The 19,310-nt window shown below is 48.6% G+C and overlaps 2 protein-coding genes across 4 annotated transcripts; one reads left to right on the top strand and one right to left on the bottom strand.

Moving 5' to 3' along the window:
* Positions 1 to 21: 21 nt before the first annotated feature.
* atad1b (ATPase family AAA domain containing 1b) lies at positions 22 to 5,236 on the bottom strand. 2 transcript variants are annotated; one of them, XM_086304631.1, is made up of 10 exons: positions 5,081 to 5,236; positions 3,680 to 3,871; positions 3,500 to 3,598; positions 3,242 to 3,362; positions 2,917 to 3,117; positions 2,602 to 2,708; positions 2,386 to 2,475; positions 2,259 to 2,309; positions 1,714 to 1,844; positions 22 to 1,625 (listed from the first exon to the last, which is right to left on the bottom strand). In XM_086304631.1, the coding sequence occupies exons 2-10, from the start codon at positions 3,851 to 3,853 to the stop codon at positions 1,505 to 1,507; spliced, it is 1,095 nt and encodes a 364-aa protein (XP_086160757.1). In that variant the 5' UTR covers positions 3,854 to 3,871; positions 5,081 to 5,236; the 3' UTR covers positions 22 to 1,504. The 2 variants fall into 2 exon arrangements, with proteins under 2 accessions (XP_086160757.1, XP_086160756.1); XM_086304630.1 differs by lacking the exon at positions 5,081 to 5,236 and having other exon boundaries at positions 3,680 to 3,910.
* Positions 5,237 to 6,936: 1,700 nt separating this feature from the next.
* Positions 6,937 to 17,799, top strand: ptenb (phosphatase and tensin homolog B). Of its 2 annotated transcripts, XM_086304629.1 has the most exons (9): positions 6,939 to 7,633; positions 8,764 to 8,848; positions 9,812 to 9,856; positions 10,300 to 10,343; positions 10,438 to 10,676; positions 11,080 to 11,221; positions 11,300 to 11,466; positions 11,810 to 12,052; positions 12,330 to 17,799. In XM_086304629.1, exons 1-9 carry the CDS (start codon positions 7,549 to 7,551, stop codon positions 12,513 to 12,515), a joined length of 1,236 nt encoding a protein of 411 aa, XP_086160755.1. In that variant the 5' UTR covers positions 6,939 to 7,548; the 3' UTR covers positions 12,516 to 17,799. The 2 variants fall into 2 exon arrangements, with proteins under 2 accessions (XP_086160754.1, XP_086160755.1); XM_086304628.1 differs by having other exon boundaries at positions 6,937 to 7,633; positions 11,080 to 11,466.
* Positions 17,800 to 19,310: the final 1,511 nt, after the last annotated feature.

Here is a 19,310-nt window from a genome sequence, read left to right as displayed (position 1 = left end):
AGCAGCTCGAACCAAAGAAACTGTAGAAAACTGTTTTACTTCTTTATTACTCAAAACAAATTCTTTATTTTCAAATGTTCCTCTAAAAATTCACTTTGTGTAATTTTATGTGAAATATTAATGAAAACAAATTGTTCAGATTACAAAGGAGAGCTTTGAACTGTTGACGTGAGAATCGTGTCCTGATGTCCGAGCTGGTCAAACGTCGTCTCTTGGTAACAGCGGCTTTAATGGTTTTATTGCAAACGTACAAAATTCAGCGGATCTGTTGTCGTCCATAAAGTTTTCCTCTTTTCGAAGCGTGGCTTCTGCAGTTACAACTTGGGTCATTTATTTTTTCAATAAAAAGCTTTATTATTTAACGTTTAAAGAAACTCCTCCATCGTAACTACACTTTAATGTTTGACAAATTTATTTTTGATAAAATAAAGAAATAGACTTCATAACATTTTTCCTCAGAACCGCATGAATGAAAAAGTCACATGTTGTCGTTTTGGCCACTTTATTACATGATAACTTAAACAGGCAACAACACACTGAGTAAAAAATCCTGCGTCTGATGAAACGATGATTCAGTGTTATCAGGAAGTTCATCGGTCTTTTAATGTGAAAATCTGACGCCTTCCTGTTTCTGTTACGACTGCGAGCTCTGAGGATTAACAGAAACCAGCTCAGCTTAAAAACTACAAATAAAAAAAACAAACTACAAATAAAGTACACTTGATGAAAAGAGAAGCGTTCCCCTGAAACGCCATCAGCGCCACGTTTGTTTATTTACACTGTAAACGGATCAAAGCGTCCGCGTCGTGTTTCGGAGTCAAAGTTTCAATAACGACGTCATTTCATCAAAGCAGCTTGAATCGCGTTTAAGCGGCTGAAGCTCGCCGTTTGTGCTTCACACCTGTAAACTTATTGTTCATCAGATTGATTATTGGTGGGTTTCTTATACTCTATTTGGGAGGATTTTCACAATAAAAGCCTGCTGTAGAAGCCCTCTGTGTGACAGGCGTCGAGTTTAAACGCCTCGCTGCAACGGCTTGTTTGAACCCAACCGCCATCTTTCCTCACAATTTCACACCCAACAAACGGCGAGGAGACGCAGAACGCTGTCATATGCCTGAAAAACTTAACGTGCCTCACCGCCATCTCATCCCTCCCCCCATAGTCAGACGCTATTCCTGCCATCTGGCGTCAGACATTTTGTCACGACGAGGCCTGATGGCCGCCGCGTGTGTCCGTGATGTCAGCAGCTTCAGGCGCCGGGATGAGAGCGTTTTGTAAAGGGGGAAGCTTGGGAGCCGGCGGCGCGGACGCGTGACAGCGAGCTCTGACAAACAGCTTTTATTTTGGATTTCGGGATTCTTAAAAAAAAAGAAGAAAAAAAGAAAAGCCCGCCACCGTCAGCCAATCAGCTGACTGAAGGACAAGCAGGAAGCAGTGGCATGTCAGCGTGAGGGGCGGCGGCTGCAGGCTGAGCTGAGGTCATCGTGTGATCCAGGCGTGTTCAGTCCAGAGCGGCGTGCAGCAGGGCGCCGGCTCCACCCGCGGTCTTGGACTTCCTCATTTTGACAATGGCGCGCCGCAGGTCGTCCTGATGGATCGGGCGGATGATGTCATCTGGAAGGCTGCGAGAGAGAAACCCGACACTGAAACCTCACCTGAGCGAACCGTCACTGTTATTGATCACCTCAACAGAAACACCTGGACGCCCACCTGTCGTTCTCAGCGTGGACGAAGTCGCGGACACACAGCAGCGCCGCATCACGACACATCTCTCTGAGGTCACTTCCTGAGAAACCCTCTGTTTCCTTGGCGATGTCGCTGAGGCTAATCGATGAGTCTACCTGTGAAGAGAAAACAGATCGGTCGCTGCGAGCTCGAGTCCGTCGACCCGCCCTCCTTCCCATCGGCTTCTTTTCCTTCCTTGTTTCCTTCCTTCTCCCCCTCCTTGCCAACCTTCCTTCAACCTTTATCCGTTTTTCCCTTTCCTCCTTTCCTTTGTTCCTAACTTCCTTATTCCATCCTTTTGTGTCCTTCCCCATTTCCAGTCCATTTCCTACAACCCCATCCTCCTTCCTTCCATCATTTCCTTGCTTCCTTTCCCCTACATGTCTTCCCTTTGCCAAACTTGTTTTGTGTGTTTGTTCTTTTCCTTTTCTCTCATTTCCTGTGCTGACGTCCATTAAACGAGTAAAAGAAGAAGGACTGTCGTAAAGCGCTGCAGAATGATGACAAGGTCACGTGACTCGTGCGCTCACCCTCTCGTTCTCCAGGATCAGCCCGAGGATCTGCTCGCGCTGCCTCACGCTCTGCGGGGACAAACACACCATCAGCACGCCCCCTGCTTTTAAGACTTCTGAGGCTTTTATTTTGAAAGTCACGTACAGGCTGGTTGATGTGGAACCTGGTGGGCATCCTCCGCAGGATGGCAGAGTCCAGGTCCTGGGGGCGATTGGTGGCGCCCATAATGACCACCTGACACAGACACGCACAGTGGCCCCGCCCTCCTCAGGTCATTGTGACACAAACATGTGGAAACATCTTTACTAAAAGGAAACACCCCGTCACCGCTGAGGTCATGTGACAGACAGGTGTGCATACCTGGCAGTGGTGGTCCGTGTCCAGTCCGTCCCACAGACTCATGAACTGGGCCTTCATCATGGCGGTGGCTTCATGATCCGAGCTGGAGCGGCTCCGCAGGAACGAGTCTGCAAACACGCGGGCGGCGAGGTTTTTACTCTCGTTTCTACTTTTTCTATTCTCCGGCTCAGCTTTCACTCTTTGTGTGTGTGTGCGTGTGTGTGTGCGCGCGTGTGTGTGTGTGTGTGTGTGCGTGTGTGTGTGCGCGCGTGCGTGTGTGCGTGTGCGCGTGTGCGCGTGTGTGCGTGTGTGCGCGTGTGTGTGTGCGTTCGTCACCTATCTCGTCGATGAAGATGATCGCTGGCTGCAGTTTGACAGCCAATGAGAACACAGCGGCAGCGAGTTTCTGGGACTCTCCGTACCATTTGTCCGTCAGTGTGCTCGGCTGCAGGTTGATGAAACGAAACCCCGCCTCTTTTGCCGTTGCCTTAGCGATCAGTGTTTTCCCACATCCCGGAGGTCCGTACAGCAGTACGCCTGTTACAAAGACCATGTTCAGATTTTACCTTCACGTTTCCTTATTTCCTTTCCTTCCTTGCTCCCTTCTGTATAAAGCTTTATTGACGACTCTAAAACAGGACGCAGGTGAATGACCTCTGACCTTTGGGGGGCTGCAGCAGCCTGGATCCCAGGAACAGGTGTCTCTTCTGAACAGGTAGGATGACCGTCTCCTTTAACTCGGTGATGACCTCGTCCAGACCTGCGATGTCCCTCCAGGTGATCTGCATGCAGGGAGAAGGTGTATGTGACATGCCGGTACAGAAACCACACGCGCTTCCCGTTTCCTCGTGGCGCCGCCGTCGGCGGGCAAGCTTTTAGGAGTTTCTAACAGCTTCAGTTTAACAACACGAGGCGTTACCTGCATGCTCAGCGGGTCCACCAGGTGAGCGGCGATGCTCATCTCGTACTCCGACAGCTTCACGTTTTTAACGCCAATCTGACGCATCAGCTTCTCGGCCTGAAAGACACCAAACCAGGAACCAATCAGAGACCGAGCCACCTGTGAAGATCAAACATGCAGCTGCTCGCTTGCTCTTACCTGTTTCTGAGCCTCCACCTTCTGCTTCCTAGTGGGGTCAATGGCGTCCACCATCCACTTGATGGTGAAGTAGGTGACAGCGCCGAATATGGTGAGGCGGAAAAGGAGGCCGATGACCTCGTTCCTGCCCAGAGGACGGGCGATGTTCTCGGCCGGGACCTCCCTCAGCACCATCGTCGCGCTCAGCAGCTCCTGCCACACAAACGAAGAAGTCATCAGCAGGTATGACACCTGAGCGCCAGGTGAACACAAAGACCTCCTGAACTAACGGAGTTTCTCTGAGGAGGAGCAGGAGGAGCTTAAAGTGGCAGGTTTTTAAAGGGGGTTTGGTCCAAACAGCTGCTGGCCTTCAGTCATGATGTGATGTTTGAGGAAAGAATGTTACAGAAATGCTAAACAGCCCAAATTTGAAATGGAGTCTGGTGGATGTGGCCTCCCATCACTCAGGTGGAATAAATGCTCAGGGCTGAGGTTTCGGTGCAGGGACCGTCACTGCCGGCTGGATCATCTTCTCCCGCTGACTCTGTGAGTAGTTAAACTGAAAACCGCTGGATTTTCAGCCTGGTGATCGACCCTGATTAAAGGTCCTGGAAATCAGCCATTTTTCAGAGTCTGGCGGCTCAGAAATACAATTCTCTTAATCAATGATGAAATGTGAACGTTGTTACATCAGGTCACGTCTTGGTTTCTGGCAGCTACAATGGTTTATGAGGTCTGTCTGGTTTTTACGCAGAGGTTACAGAGCAAGCAGCTGCAAAACGGTTTAAAGATGGCGGTGCACATAAATGTTTGCCAGAGTTGTATGACAGCACTGTATTTTTGCTCATGTTGCTGGACTGTTTGTCCAGGACAAACGTCCCTGTGGGACAACAAAGCTCTTTTATCCTTCGTATGGTTTCAATCACGTGGTTGCAAACGGAGGCATAACTGCGCATGACAACAGCTATTCTGTAGTGGACTTTATGGGAAAATAAGCTATAACTAACAGCATCGCTGACGTACAGGTGATGCGGTTTAGCTGAGGTTGAACACAGTTCATCCTTCTCTCAGCGCGAGGCTGAAAGCTGACCTCAGGTCATACATATTCATACGTGAGTTATAATCGTCTACACCTGAGCTCAGAGTCAGACCTGCTGCTCTGGAAAACAAACACCTGACGGTCCGGAACTTCCAACTTATCTTTAAAAACCGGACACAGTCTGGACCCCGCGGTGCTCACACGGTAAAACCGAAAGGACTAGCTTTAGCATTAGCTTGACCTTCGAAGCTGCAGGGCCTCACGGAGCGGTTCCGAGCGGATAAAGACACGCGAGTCTCCGTCGAAGAGCACCGGCAGCACCGGCACCTGTAGCAGAGGAGCCGGGCGGAACTGGCTCATCTGTCAGGTAGAATCACGCTCACCTGTCCAGATATTCCTTTGGCTCTTCCTTTGCGGCACGGCAGTGACAGCCGGATGTGGATTCTCGTCGTCTTCTACGTTTTATTTAACTCACGACTCTGCTGCGCCCCCTGCAGGCAAAATCGAAACACGTAGTGACCTAGAATAGAATAAAATAGAATAGAATAATCCTTTAATTGTCCCACAGGGGGAAATGTGGTTGTAAAAGCAGCAAGAAAACACATATACAAACAGAACAGGATATAGAACAGAAACACAAACTTTTTACATATTTCCATCATGGACAAGAGTTATCAATCAATCAATCAATCAAAGCTTTATTCGCCACGTGCAGGTTGCCCTGCAGTAAAATAGGAAATAGTTACCGAAACAGAGTACTGTACAGTTATTAAAGTTAGAGTACAGATAAGTGGCAAACCAAGGCTGGAGTGTGCAAAATGAGCAGGATACCGAAAGATGCTTAAATAGTTAAGAATATTTAGAATAATTAGAAAAGTACAGATTATGTATTGTACCTATTCATTGACAAGTAGACATGTAACATGTAAGTTAGTATATATAAACTGAGAAAAGTAATGTGCAAGTTATAACAGTAGTGTTCGGTTGATTAGTGCAAATTACAGCGCTGATGTAAACATCTATGTTTGTCGTGCGCAGTTTTGATTGTAATAATTGTATTGTAAATAATGAATATGAATTTTTCACATTTTGATTAATAAAAGTTACGCAAACGTGATTAATTCGCAAACAACAAACATAGACAAGAGTTTACAGAAAAAATGTGAATGTGAGAACGCATCTCCGCGCCGACGTCTGTCCACCAGGGGCCGCTGTGGCTCCGCCGAAGCTCTGCTGCCTCCACGAGACGCTTCTGTGGAAAAACGCAACTTTTCAGTTTCAGCAGCATGTTCACGTCGTTTCAGCTCCTTAAAACTGCTGAAACGGACTGAAACTCTGCTGGAACCGGACTCCATCCTCTGCTGGGACGGCATGCTGCATTATGTAACTTCCGGTGGTTGCCAGGTTTCCCGGTCATTACGTATTCCTAGAGTTTTTCTGAATGGGAGGATGGCGGCGTCACAACATGGCAACCAACCATTGCAGCGCAGCTAGCCGCTAACAAGTTAGCATCATCGAGTCAGGAAAAGTGACCCACCGAAATAAAGTGAGCAGCTTTACAAAATAAAAGCAAAGTTCGCGATCTACAGTGAATTATGTAACCCGCACACGTCATTTAATGACGTCTTTTATCAATTTTCTTTTTTTAATACATACATTAAGGTAAACATGACTAAATTATATACGTATAAATGAAATAATTAATTCAAACTACATAAAATGAAAATTAAAGAAAAAACAGTAATCTAATTAAGGATAGAATTAAAAAAATGTATGTATTGATAACATAAAACAAACTGAAATAGCTGTTGATAAATTCTGTACAATAGCAATAATACTAACAACGTTAAATATGTATGAGTATGTTTCAGGAATTTATATTATTATTATTATGATTATTATCACCATAGGTAAATTTGGCAGCATCTCTGTCCCTCTGATGATAAATACATCAGTAAATCTGCTGTTCTGCTGCTGTTTGGTGAAAAATTTAATATTTTTTTGAAAGATTCAAAAGTGTTTTAACTATTAACCCACCACTGGGATCGATTCATTAAAAAAACATACTTAAATAACTTGAATAAATGGAACACACAAGTATTTAAAGTCTTTAGGTTGTACTGTGGACGTAAAATGTGTTTTTTCCATGATAGTGTTTAAATTCATTTGCGGAAACGCTTAAGAAAAAAAAACAAGTCCTTTGAGGTACGTCATTTATTTTGAAGGCGGGCGGATGTGGACGTCTCTCCTGCTGTAGACTTGACGCATGCGTAACTGTCGTCTAGTCGCTCTGCTCAAAGGCACCGAGGCGGAGAGGGTTTCTCTCCCCTCACCTGCATTCAGGCACGGCGGCTCTCCTGCGCTCATAGGCCGGGAACAGCTCTGCTGGATACGTCCGGAGGACCGGCTCCGCACCGGCCGTCCTTCCGCAGATGGTCTTTGTCTGCAGGCAGGGGATCTGGAAACCCGGGCCCGCTGCGGGAGCGGGGAGGAGGCCTCGGAGCTCCCCTGTTCTGATCCATAAAAGAGCAGCGACAGCCCGGATGCATCTCTACTAGCAGGTCGGCTAGCATCCATCCAGAGCGGGGCTCGGGAGGCAGCGAGCAGGCCGGATAAAGGGACCGATTCGTGCTGCTTCGGGTCGAGGTTTCTACTGGATTTTATTTGGGCTTTATTTTTCTGCGGGTTATTCTTTAAATCTGGAAATCGCGGGACTGGAGGCCGGCTAGCTGCGAGCTAGCTGCCCAGGATTACCAGGGTAACCAGACAGCTGAGGCTCCGCAGTAAAACAGACCGTCTCCCGGTGATCTCTGACCCGCTGACAGACCTCACCGGAGGCCGGGGCGCAGCGATGGCTGCCTTAATCAGAATCCGGGGGATTGTGAGCAGGAACAAAAGGCGGTACCAGGAGGACGGCTTCGACCTGGACCTGACCTGTATCCTTTACCTTTTTGTGTGTGTGTGTGTGTGTGTGTGTGTGTGATAGCGCCGTGCAGAAGCCTGTTCAGAAAAGCTGTGATTTAAGGAGGCGTCTCGGTGTGGGGCGTATTGCTGATGAGCAGCCGGACTCAAAAAATCGCACATTTAGAGGCGGGCTCGTGTCTGCTGGCTCGTGCCTGAAGGCTGTTCTCGGTCGGTCTTCATGGTCCAGATGTTCCGCTGGTTTTTTCTGCAGCGACCGTCTTCATGCTGTCCCCTTACACTGACACGTCTGCTAATTAGTCTTAATTTAGCAGATTTTTCAATGCAGTTCGGCGTGAGGTCTGTTGGAGCATCTCCAGGCTGCTCTGATGCATCTGCTGTAGGTCAGAATATCGATTATCGACCAACCTGTGTGTTATTGGTAAAATAACAAACCCAGCACTGAATTAATGAAATCTATCGATCACTACTGATGATTGATTATTCTGTTTGGTCATATTTAGTGGTGTTCGCTTCTCTCCTGTGTTAATAAAGTTTGATTCAGAGGACCTCCTGCAGGGCTGAAGGCACCAATCCACATGCAGCTGATTGAACAGGACTGATTGATCAGAAAGCAAATAGCCACTTATGGTGGAGGGACTGAGGATGATCAGCACAGTGAAAGTCCCGATCAGTTTGATTATTGATCAGAGTAGGGGTGCTTTGTGCCTTTACAGACGCCTGACGTTACATTTTATTCTCTTAGCTGTTTTTATGTCGTTGACCTCTTCAGGTTTCTGACAGTTGATTCATCGCTTTGGCAAACTTCCTGTCAGCTGACTCTGATACCTGACCTGTTACCACCTTCTGAGGTAAACTGATCGATTAGGGAAACTCGACTCGTTTCCGATGATGTGATGGTTTATTCATTTTTAAAGAGGAACTGTTGTGTTTTCGGTCGTATGCGCCGGCCACCTGCTGTTAGACCTTCTGTTTATGAGGGGCAGCCAAACCCAACCCAAAGGTTGTCTTAAAGGGGGAGGAGTCCAGGAGAGAGATCTGACTAATCATGTGATGGTATGAAGCTCTGTGATTGGATGTTTGAGTGCTAGTTTTTGGGGTCCAGCTGTGTTCAGACGTTTGGTCCTGAGCGGCGCTCCATCAGACATTTATCCAAACATCATCGCGATGGGTTTCCCCGCCGAGCGGCTGGAGGGCGTTTACAGGAACAACATCGACGACGTGGTTCGGTAAGATGACCTTTGACCTTCTCTGACCCATGTTTTTAGTGCTCAGCAGCGCCTCCTGTAAACATCGCTGTGAAATCTGGTCCCGTACTGAAAAAATGCACAACCCAGTTTTTAAGGTTATTGGGTCACTTCCTGTTAACGGATTAATGATCGCTGCTGCTAGCGAAGGTGGAAATCTTAAAAATTGGATGGACACACAAACGAAAACCACCGAAAGTTTGAAACTGGAGATTTTCTTTGATCCACGCTCAGAAAGAACACAGACTCAGTGATTCCCATATGGAAAAGAAATAGTAAAAACTTATATGATTTACTCATGAACGTGGCCACTTTCTCGTTACTTTCATATATTGTTTTAGGAAGTATCCAAAACATACAAGTTTCATTATATAATTTTTCAAGGGATCTTATATCTGTTTTCACTCTTGTATGCTTTTCATACAAGTTTCACACAAGACAGATACAAACTTTATAAGATTTATATATATCTTTTCCATATGGGATATTGCTCCACTGAAAACTGATCTCCAGTGAGTCCAGAGCAGGAGCTCCTCAGTAGGCTTCCTGAACCTGGCAAATCAGAAGGAAGTTTGCTTTAAGGTGGGCCACAAAAATGTGAAGTGTACAAGTGAGCGAGCTTCAATCAGCTGAGCAATAATAGAAGATTATTTTATTGATTACAGACGTGCTCGAAATGTGACGTCAGCCTCGTTAAAGCCGCGTCGTGTTCAGACACCAGCAGGGGGCGCTGCGGAGACCACGTGTTGGTTTTTAAAGCTGGTTTGCTCGGCGTAGGATTTCTGGATGAAAGACTTTCACCTCAGCCTCACAGCAAACTCTGCAATAACACTGTAGTGTGATAACGCTGTAATAACACTCCACATGTCATCGTGGAGCTGCCGTGTGAGTAAAGTCGGTCTGTTTTAAAGCTTCTCTAACGGTTTGCCCCGCCTCTCCTCTCAGGTTTTTAGACTCGAAGCACAAGAATCACTATAAGATCTACAACCTGTGAGTACTCAGTCTGCTTTCCTCTGTGATGATGTCTTGAAATGAAAACTTCCTGTTCAGGTCATAAAGCTGAGTTTAGACCAGACTGTTAGGACCGGGGCCCTCAGGAGTCGAGCCTGACGGGCCTTCAGTTCTAAAGTTTTCATTCGCTCACTGATGTGGGAAATGTTCATGTGAGGAGCCCCGCCCACAGGCGTGCCGACTCAGCTCAGCAGGTCCAGGTGTACTGACAGCAGCGCAGGTTTAACAAACAGGATAATACTGTGACGTCAAGCACAGAGAAGTGGGTGAGGGGTTCATTTTAACGTACTCAGGTGAGCGTCTGTCAGGTGGACTCCGCCTCTCACCGCAGCTCCTTACGTCAGCGAGCTAAACATTCCTTCAGAGGTGCCGACAGCTGCCGGCGAGGCGGCCAGTCCTAACATCTGTGTGCCTTTCCACAGATGTGCGGAGCGACATTACGACTCATCAAAGTTCAACTGCCAAGGTGAGCCTGTCCTCTTGTGACCTCTGACCTTTGAGAGGCAGTGTGTTTGTCTGGTGTTGGGTAACGAGCCGTCGCTCTGCTCCTCCTCTCCCAGTCGCTCAGTACCCGTTCGAGGACCACAACCCGCCCCAGCTGGAGCTGATAAAGCCGTTCTGCGAGGACCTGGACAAGTGGCTGAGCGAGGACGAGCAGCACGTCGCCGCCATCCACTGCAAGGCGGGAAAGGGCCGCACCGGCGTGATGATCTGCGCCTACCTGCTGCACCGGGGCAAGTTCCAGGAAGCTCAGGAGGCCCTCGACTTCTACGGGGAGGTCCGCACCCACGACAAGAAGGTAACCTTTTTGTGTTCATGTGGAGCCTTTGCCTCGTGATACGAGGCGCCTTGAGCAGCTGTTGTGATGAATAAGGTTGTAACTGGGCGGTAAACCCTGAGCATGTTCTCCCCGTGTCTGCAGGGGTTCTCTCCGGGTACTCCCACAGTCCAAACACATGCAGCTAGTGGGGTTAGGTTACCTGGCGATTCTAAACGGTCCACAGGTGTGAGTGTGAGTGATTGTCTGTCTCTGTTAGCCCTGCCACAGCCTGGCGGCCCGTCCGGGTGTTCCCAGGGTGCTCCTGCAACCCTGACAGCGTGACAGAATGAATGGATGAATTCTAACTCTGCAGAGGCGGCTGATGAGGATGCTGAAAGACTCTGATATAACCTGACCTCACGATTGATCTGTTGATGTTCAGGGTGTGACCATCCCGAGCCAGCGGCGCTACGTTGTCTACTACAACTTCCTGCTGAAGAACCAGCTGCAGTACAAACCGGTGGCTCTGCTCTTCCACAAGATGCTGTTTGAAACCATCCCCATGTTCACCGGAGGCACCTGCAGTGAGTCTCGAGCAGTAAGTCTGCCGTCGCTTCGAGCGACTTCAGTTGAATTAACGGGTGTCCCTGTGCTCCCCGCAGACCCCCAGTTTGTCGTGTACCAGCTGAAGGTGAAGATCCACACCTCTAACCCCGGCCACACCCGCAGGGAAGACAAACTGATGCTGTTTGAGTTCCCGCAGCCACTTCCTGTCTGTGGAGACATCAAGGTGGAGTTCTTCCACAAGCAGAACAAGGTGCTGAAGAAGGTGAGGAGGTGATGGAGTCCTCTTTGTTGTCCTGAGTGGGGTTCACATGTGGCCTGGTGTAGTTTGTCTGGGCTCACCTCGAAGGGCCGTCTGTGGTCAGTGCTGAGTCTTGTGCAGACCCTGTGTCTGAGCAGGACTGAATATTTCCTCACAGTCAAAGGTCAAAGGTCAGCCTTGGTTATTCAGTGCCAAACTCAAACTAGTCTTTACTGTAGATGTTCAGCATCAGTTTTAGGAGCACAGGTTTTTCTCCGGGGACCAGAGGAGGTGGAACACGGACACGTGTCCACGATGGCAGAGCGCACGGCCGGCCTGGTTTCCTCACTGCTTTTTCTCATTGTAGGAGAAGATGTTCCATTTCTGGATCAACACCTTCTTCATCCCGGGTCCGGAGGAAGTCCCAGAGAGGATGGAGAACGGCAGCGCGGGGACACCCAGAGAGCTGTTTGACAGGACGCCGCAGACCCCGATGACGCCGGGAAGCGAAACCAACGACAGAGACTACCTGGTCCTCACGCTGACCAAGAACGACCTGGACAAGGCCAACAAGGACAAGGCCAACAGGAACTTCTCCCCGAACTTCAAGGTAAGCTGCTGAGCAGCGACGCCGCTGACGGCGATGGCGCTGAGTAAATATCCTGCTTGTTTTGTTCTTTAAGAAAAAGACTCGTTAAGTTGACGAGCCGCACAAACCCAGCTGTAATGACCAGGAAGATGATTTCTGCTGTGCTAGCGTGTAAACTCGTTAGAAGCACAGAGAGCGATGAGCGGCAGAGCGCCGCTGCCCGCCATCTGTAGTTTAAAAGCGTTAGCAGCAGGCAGGTGACCTCCAGACTGACGGTCTGCTTCTTCTTCTGCTTCAGGTGAAACTGTTCTTCACCAAGACGGTAGAAGAAGGAGCCAACTGTGACGCGAGCAGCACGTCCTCGATGACGCCAGACGCCAGCGACAACGAACCGGATCACTACCGCTACTCGGACACGACGGACTCGGACCCTGAGAACGAGGGGTTTGAAGACGAAGACCACAATCAGATCACAAAAGTCTGACACACACGCACTCTCTCTAATACGCAAACATACAGCTATATACGTGTATATATATCTCCAGTATGTATGTATGTATGTATACACTCGTGAACCCAGACGAAGACTAGCGGGCGGTTAGCTAACGGGGAGTATCGCCGGCGGACCGCAGCTGATCAGTGGGACTCTGATCAGAAAACTTTCGCCATCCCCACCCCCCAAACTTCTACACAGCTGGACAATCACATGACATGGATTTGTAAGCATGTGGGCGGGGCCAGGCGAGTGGACAGTGTGACGCAGGAAATCACAGTTTAAAGGAGTAAAACTTGAATCTAGACAAACGGAAAGACGAGTAGACTTCTTTAGTGACCACGCCGCGGCGTCTGTGGGACGAAGCCCCTCCCGACCAGCTTTGTTTCGTGCTGAGCGGTCTGGACTCTGTCTTCATCTCTGCTCTCTTCAGGCTTTCTCAGTGTTGACGCTTCTCTCTGTGTGCTGAAAACTCAAATTCAGGTCGAGCGTGGACCCACGTGGAGCTTTGAAGGCCAGTTCCTGTGCTTCACCTGAATCTGAGACGTGGATCACTGCGGGACAACCAAACTAATTTACCTGACTCAAAATGTGAAACCACGATGCTGATGATGGCAGACGGTCATGTGATGAACCTGGCAAAATATCAGCATTGGGTGAGGCGAATCTGTTCTTGTAAAAAGAGATGCTGATTTAAAAAGGTCGAACCCCCGGGTCACCGTGACCGCATTTATTTATTCTCCCAAATACTTCAAACACCTTCAACTGGAAACTCCTGATCCAGTTTGCAGCAGCCTGTTTAATCCAGTCTAAATTGGGTTGGGCTGTAGGTCTGAACTTTTCTCCCCGAGCCTTGTTTGGACCGGCCGGACGGGTCCCGTCGCTGATCTGGACCCAGTTTGGGACCAAGCACAAAGAGAAGCGACAACCTGCTGTTGAATGTCACAGTGAAGATGAGAAACGTTATTATTCACAATCCTCTGCAGCTCCGTCAATCATCTGCTGAAGGATGCTCTGAGTGCGTGAACACCTGCTTCACTGCTTCTCTGTCTGTCCTCAGTTTTGCACAGAAGGACTGTTCAGTCTTTCAATCAGCTCCTACACTTCAAAGAACCTTGTTTTTGTTGTACTCTGAAATATATCAATCATTAAGCTAAACGACAAATGAGCTACTGCACAGTATAACCATTCCTGCAGCGATCTGCTTTAAGCTACACACCTATATAGGCTAGCCCCCAGCACAGACTGAAGCAGAAATCTTTGACTCCAGAGCGCTGGCTTTCGCTGTGTCTGGCATGCACTTTATGAAGGACACTCGAGTGAATCTTGACGGCCTTGTAAATATTTCCAGGCGCGCTCCGTCTGTGCAGGAGATCTGATTCGGCTCGTGTTGCGCTGTAGTCCTCATGAAGCTGCCGTTTGTGAGCTTTGGCTTTCTGCAGCCGGAGTCCGCAGCGTGGCAGTGCCATCATTACAACGTCGTGGATTTCTTTTTAGTAAAACTACTCTAAGCTAAAGGTCTGCCAGGTCCATTTGGAGCATCTTTTGAATGGACACTGGGACCTCGTCGGGGTCATGAGGATTTTGGGATCACTGCCCAAAAAACAGGTGGAACGCTGTGCTGACCGAGCGGCGCCATCACGATGGTCAGCCTCTGTGTGTCTCTGGTTTCTGATCTTTCAGAATGGTAACGCTCTAGAATTATTACTCTGTCCATAGACTATTAATCGTTTTTACTCACTACTACTTCTTGGAGATGTTTAAGCACTTATATTCTTGCAAATTGTACCTTTAACACCAGGGACGATGGCTGGAGAGTCACGCTGGCATCACAGCAGGTTTGAGACTTGTTTCAAACTGACAGAATGAGTATTAGAGATGTTTCAGCTACTGGAGGTTTGGCTTTGCCATGCAACAGTAAAGTTAAAGCGGGCTCTTGGACGACTGTTTTGACCATTAAGCTTCTTCTTGCACATCCACCGTTCTGCATAAAGATATTACATGTACAGTATAATAAGGCCTAATGCAGTGACCATAAACACCGTCTGACTTCAGCCAGTCACACCGTATAAAAGTCTGTCCGATGGTCCGGAGCATCTACAGGGTCATCTGCGTCCTGGTCGGGCACAGGTAGAAGTTTTAGTCCTGATGCCTGATTTCCGTCCTCACATTTGGTGCTAAAAGCTATCGTGGACCCTGCTATGACTGATAGTTCATCGTGGGTGTGGTATCTGGGTCTCTGTTGTTGAACCTGTGGGTCTTGGCAGGTCTGGTCACACAGGATGCACCATGAGGATCTAAAACACAAACTCCAAAGTTGTAGTGCCGATGCCTTCAGTAAAAAAACCTCCCATCTTGATCTCCAGATGTGTTTAACGTCAAAGAGCTGGTGACCTGTAATGAAGGCAGAGGCATCAGTAATGATGATTTCACTCATGTTCAGTTGCAATCAGGATAAATAAGATGCTGAACCTTGAGCTTGACCCCAAAAGGAGAAGATCTGAAGGTGTGTTTGACCCTCAGATCTTTGGGAGCTCGCCCGTTCTTGCCATCCAAGGTTGAACATGTTTGCAGAGCTCTTGGTGATGGTGATGATGATGCTGAAGCAACTGCCAACTGTTCCTTTGTGCTCTCTCTTATGACCGATCTAATGCCTCCTCATCAGTGCCAAGGGTTTTTAGGTTAGATTGACATTTAGCCAAACAAACGGCATCCTGTGTGAGCACGTCTAACGCCGTGGCCTGGTGCTACTGACAGCCAGTGCATGCAGCTTGTTGAGCGAGCCCAGGACTGGTCGTCCATCTGTGGTGCTCTCTACCAGCAGCGTGCGTGTTCGTCCACTCCTGATCTCTAATGCCCAGCAGCTGTGTCGTCAGCGTGGCCATACAGCCACTGGGATTTTTACAGCAGCATTTCCTGTCTCGAGTCCTGTTAGGTGCTATCAGACCTGGCCTCACGTCCTGTCACTGACCCGTTCAGCAGTGACCAGGGTGTAGTGTAGACCTGTACCAGAGTCCAAGGTTTGACTCCATTCAGGTGGATTTGTTCTTAACACCCACAGTTTTACTGAAGCGCAGTCACTCGATGAGGTTTGGGGCAGGTCGTGGTCGAGTCCAGAACGATGGGTAGAAGCTGAGTTTTGACTCTTTGTGGTTCTCCAAATGATTTTCCAGCAGACCTCACCGCTTTACCCAAAGGGAAGCTTGCAGAGATCCAGAGATGGGTCCGAACGTGGAAGACTGAGTGCTGTAGTATTTCATGTTGGTAATATTCTCCACTGCTGAGCAGGTTCAGGTGTTTGAGGCCAGGCAGGTGCTGTCCACGTCTCTGACTGTTCAAGGTGCTCAGTGTCTTTTCATTGTTGGTTGTATACAAACCTCCGTTCAGCTCTTCTCCTCACCTGGAGTTTCATAGAAAGTGGTCACCTGTTAACAGAGCTGGGGTCAAACTCCTCCCCGATTCTGACATCATCAGGGATTCTGCGGCAACTCTGTGTGAAGGAACCTCGAATTTTGCCTTTTAATGCACCGCGCCTGCCTCTTTCCCACTGCTGTGGTGCTGAAACAGCGGCCCCACCAGAGAGCCTGCTGCTCCTGAAGTTAGGACCCGTGCCGTCAAACGCTACGGGAGGGCCTACCGCAAGAAATTCATCCAGTGATTGGCAGACTCTGGGTGGGGTGCTTTTCGCGCAGACATTAGCCCAACATCTGCTAACGATTCTCAGATCTGTGTGCTGGGTCTGGCACCAGTGGAAAAGCGGTCATTGTGACAAGCTCCGGTACTTCCTGCTTCCTCAGACGTCCTGTTTCTGTCCCCGACCACACAGTGCTTCAGCTCTGCTGTTTGCGTCTCTTCACCAAACCTGCCACGATGAAGCTCGGACGCCTTTGTGTTCCTAATTGTTGAGTTTGGGTCCGTTTGTAATTACAGTCTGTGTTCACACTCTGTTTGTTTTTCGCCGTAAGGTTAAGGTGTCACCGTTTCTCTGTGCAACAGTCTGTAGATAGATGCTCTATTGATCCCACAAGGGAACTGGGACCCATCAAGACATGTGGCATAGTCTGCTCGTGTTATCCTCACGGAGAACCTCGTTAGAATAACGGATTCTGCATTTCACAAACCAGCGTCAGTGTTTCAGCCTCCTTTCATTCAAGTAAATCGGATGGATGTCATATGACCACACCTTCAGTAGTTTCAGACGTTTCCTCTGAGTTGTGTACCCAAACCATGTCTGTTGGTCCAGTCAGAGAAAGAACAACAGAAACTCGTCCAGATCAGGCTGTTTAGCCATCTGTTCTGCTTTTGTCTTATTACTCTGCTTTCCTGATGAGCTGATGTCAGCTGTTCCCCAGATCTGAGTCCTGAACATAAAACAACACATCATTGGCGTAGAGTGTATCTCCTCTCGCTCCTGTTCAGTCTAAACATGGCCAAAGCTTCAAACGTTAACCTGCAGGCCAACTACAGAAACTAGAGCCCCGGGTGCTGCCCCTCAGCAGGCTTCCAGAAGACGGCGAGCGTGATTTCAGGGAGACGGTTTGTTCCAAACAGAAGATGCTGGCCAGGCTTTAGTGGACCAAGCTTTGACTGGTCAGTCCACCGGGTGTGGTGAAATACGTTTTAACTGAGGTTTAATAAATAAATAAATGTGGGCCCATGTCTTCCTGGCCTCCTGTTAACACTTGATGGCTGTTTCAACACATCCAGAATTATTTGCTGTCATTAACGGGCAGCTCCCTCTTTGCCTTTAAATCTATATTTCACAGATGTGTGGTGTCATCACTAAGCCCCACCTCCTGCTGTTGAGTAACTCGGTAACAAAATAAACACGAGCACCTTAAATCCGTTAAAGCTGACGACGTGTCTTGGCGCATTTGACCAGTGAAAACTAAAAGGAACGCGGGACGCTACGCAGCTGCTCAGCTTGTTTTCACGGCGACAAAAACAGCCATTAACGTTAGCTTAAACGAGGTCGCTAGCACAATGCTAACAATAACTTTCCTTCTGCTTTGCTGTTTAAGGACGGCCCCTTTTTTGGGGCGGGGTTTGTGGTCTCGATCAGATGTGGTTTTGTACCCGACTCCGAGCCTCGTGTCACACGTCAGCTGCACACAGGTGTTCATTTTAGTTTCCAATCAACAAACAAAAAATGCCACCTGACTACAAACTATATCACCATGGCAACATGTTAATCTGACCCCCCCTCTTTTATTCCTCCTCTCTTTGTTTTATAAAGAAATAAAAACACTGTAAAGGTGAATAAACTATTTATAAACAGCTGCTCATTGTTTGATTTTTGTTTGCTTGGTTTTAGAACTACGACTCCCATAATGCTTCAGGTGTCTGTCAGTACGAAAAAGAATTTCTCTTAAGGTCCATTTGCTCTGTTATCAAGTGCTCAGTGCGCTGCTTTAAGGGAAGAAAATGGCTTTGGGGCATTTTGTTGAATAAACTCTTGGTGAACTCATGTTTTAAATGGCCTGTATTTGTATAGCGCTTTACTTAGTCCCAAAGCACTTTATACTACACCCACACATTCACACACTGGTGATGGCAGCTACGTTGTAGCTGGGGCGACCTGACAGAGGCGAGGCTGCCGGGCCCTCTGACCACCACCGGTAGGTAACAGGTGAAGTGTCTTGCCCAAGGACACAACGACCGAGACTGTCGGAGCCGGGGCTCGAACTGCCAACTCTTGAGCCACGATCGATCAGTTCTAAAGCTGCGTTGGGTGTTTCAGGAGGCTGAGGCAGACGTGACTGACCGCACTGTTTAACTCGTCACCAGCCACAGCTGCCACACCCACAGCTGTGGTAGTGCTCTTTATTGTTCCTGAGTTTGACAATGTAATGTGATTACTTACAGACATTCAGCTGGATGTTCTGATTAACTCTGACTCGGCTCAGAGTTAAAAATAAGAATTCACTTTTTGTCCAGTAAATAATTAATGGGCTGATTCTGATACAGTGTTTCAACACGCCTCATTCATAGAAACGCCCACGGTTTACACTGATGGATGGAGGACACTGCAGACGGGAATCGAACCACCAACTCTCACCTTAGTAGACGACGCGCTGTGCCAGCCGTGAACAACCATCATCGTCTTCTTCTCTGACAAACTCGTTTATGCTCCGCTGCTGCACAGACTCGCGCACACAGGAGCGCCTCAGCTCAATCCTGCGTGTGCGCGCACGTGCACGATCGACCGGTGACTTGGCAGAAATGATAATGGCTCGCTTGCCCCACCGTGCAGTGCAGCAGGGAGCGGGGAGGAGAAATGAGGTCACACGCGCTCAGTGTGCCTCGTGGGCAGCGAGCCATCACTGATTCTGTCTCATCTGCTGCTATAAAAAGATCAAAGGAGGCGCAGAGCAGCGGAGACGCTCAGGCAGCAGCTCCACCAGCTGGACTGCACCCACCACGCCTCCACCTCAGACAACCGGCCGGTCACCTGACGCCTTAAGGTGTGGCAGATTTCACATCAGACACTTCAACCCTCATTCCACGGAGGGTGCAAGCTTCCACCCACGCTCAGCTCCACCCACACTCGCTTTGTTTTGACCCAAACAGCTCAGCTCATAAAACAGCTTCAGCTGTCAGTCACCTCCACACCACACGGCCAAAACCCACAGAAGGTCTGAGGCGTTCAAAGACCTGCACAAACCGGAGGTGGGCCCAAACACACCCGCCCTCCTCGACTCGTTCTGACCCAACAGGAGACTAAATATCAACAGCGTTTCCATGAGCGTATCTCAGTGCTGCTTTTAAACACCTGCCACTGATAAA

Source organism: Aulonocara sp. 'chitande type north' Nkhata Bay, linkage group LG8 (genome assembly GCF_057382095.1).
Source record: "Aulonocara sp. 'chitande type north' Nkhata Bay isolate Kocher_YH1m ecotype deep benthic linkage group LG8, A_spYH_male_GT1.1, whole genome shotgun sequence".
NCBI lineage: Eukaryota > Metazoa > Chordata > Actinopteri > Cichliformes > Cichlidae > Aulonocara > Aulonocara sp. 'chitande type north' Nkhata Bay.
The sequence above is the reverse complement of the archived record's forward strand: the minus strand, read 5'-3'. Positions and strand labels throughout refer to the sequence as shown.

What these genes read in the sequence shown, in the direction of transcription:
- atad1b (XM_086304630.1), bottom strand. Translation starts at nt 3,895, where the DNA reads ATGACTTCTTCGTTTGTGTGGCAGGAGCTGCTGAGCGCGACGATGGTG. An exon ending in TGGACCCGCTGAGCATGCAG is followed by an intron (nt 3,363 to 3,499) that starts GTAACGCCTCGT and finishes CCCTGCATGCAG; the next exon opens with ATCACCTGGAGGGACATCGC. An exon ending in GGTTCCACATCAACCAGCCT is followed by an intron (nt 2,310 to 2,385) that starts GTACGTGACTTT and finishes TTGTCCCCGCAG; the next exon opens with AGCGTGAGGCAGCGCGAGCA.
- ptenb (XM_086304628.1), top strand. Translation starts at nt 7,549, where the DNA reads ATGGCTGCCTTAATCAGAATCCGGGGGATTGTGAGCAGGAACAAAAGG. An exon ending in CTTCGACCTGGACCTGACCT is followed by an intron (nt 7,634 to 8,763) that starts GTATCCTTTACC and finishes GCGCTCCATCAG; the next exon opens with ACATTTATCCAAACATCATC. An exon ending in ACTTCTCCCCGAACTTCAAG is followed by an intron (nt 12,053 to 12,329) that starts GTAAGCTGCTGA and finishes CTTCTGCTTCAG; the next exon opens with GTGAAACTGTTCTTCACCAA.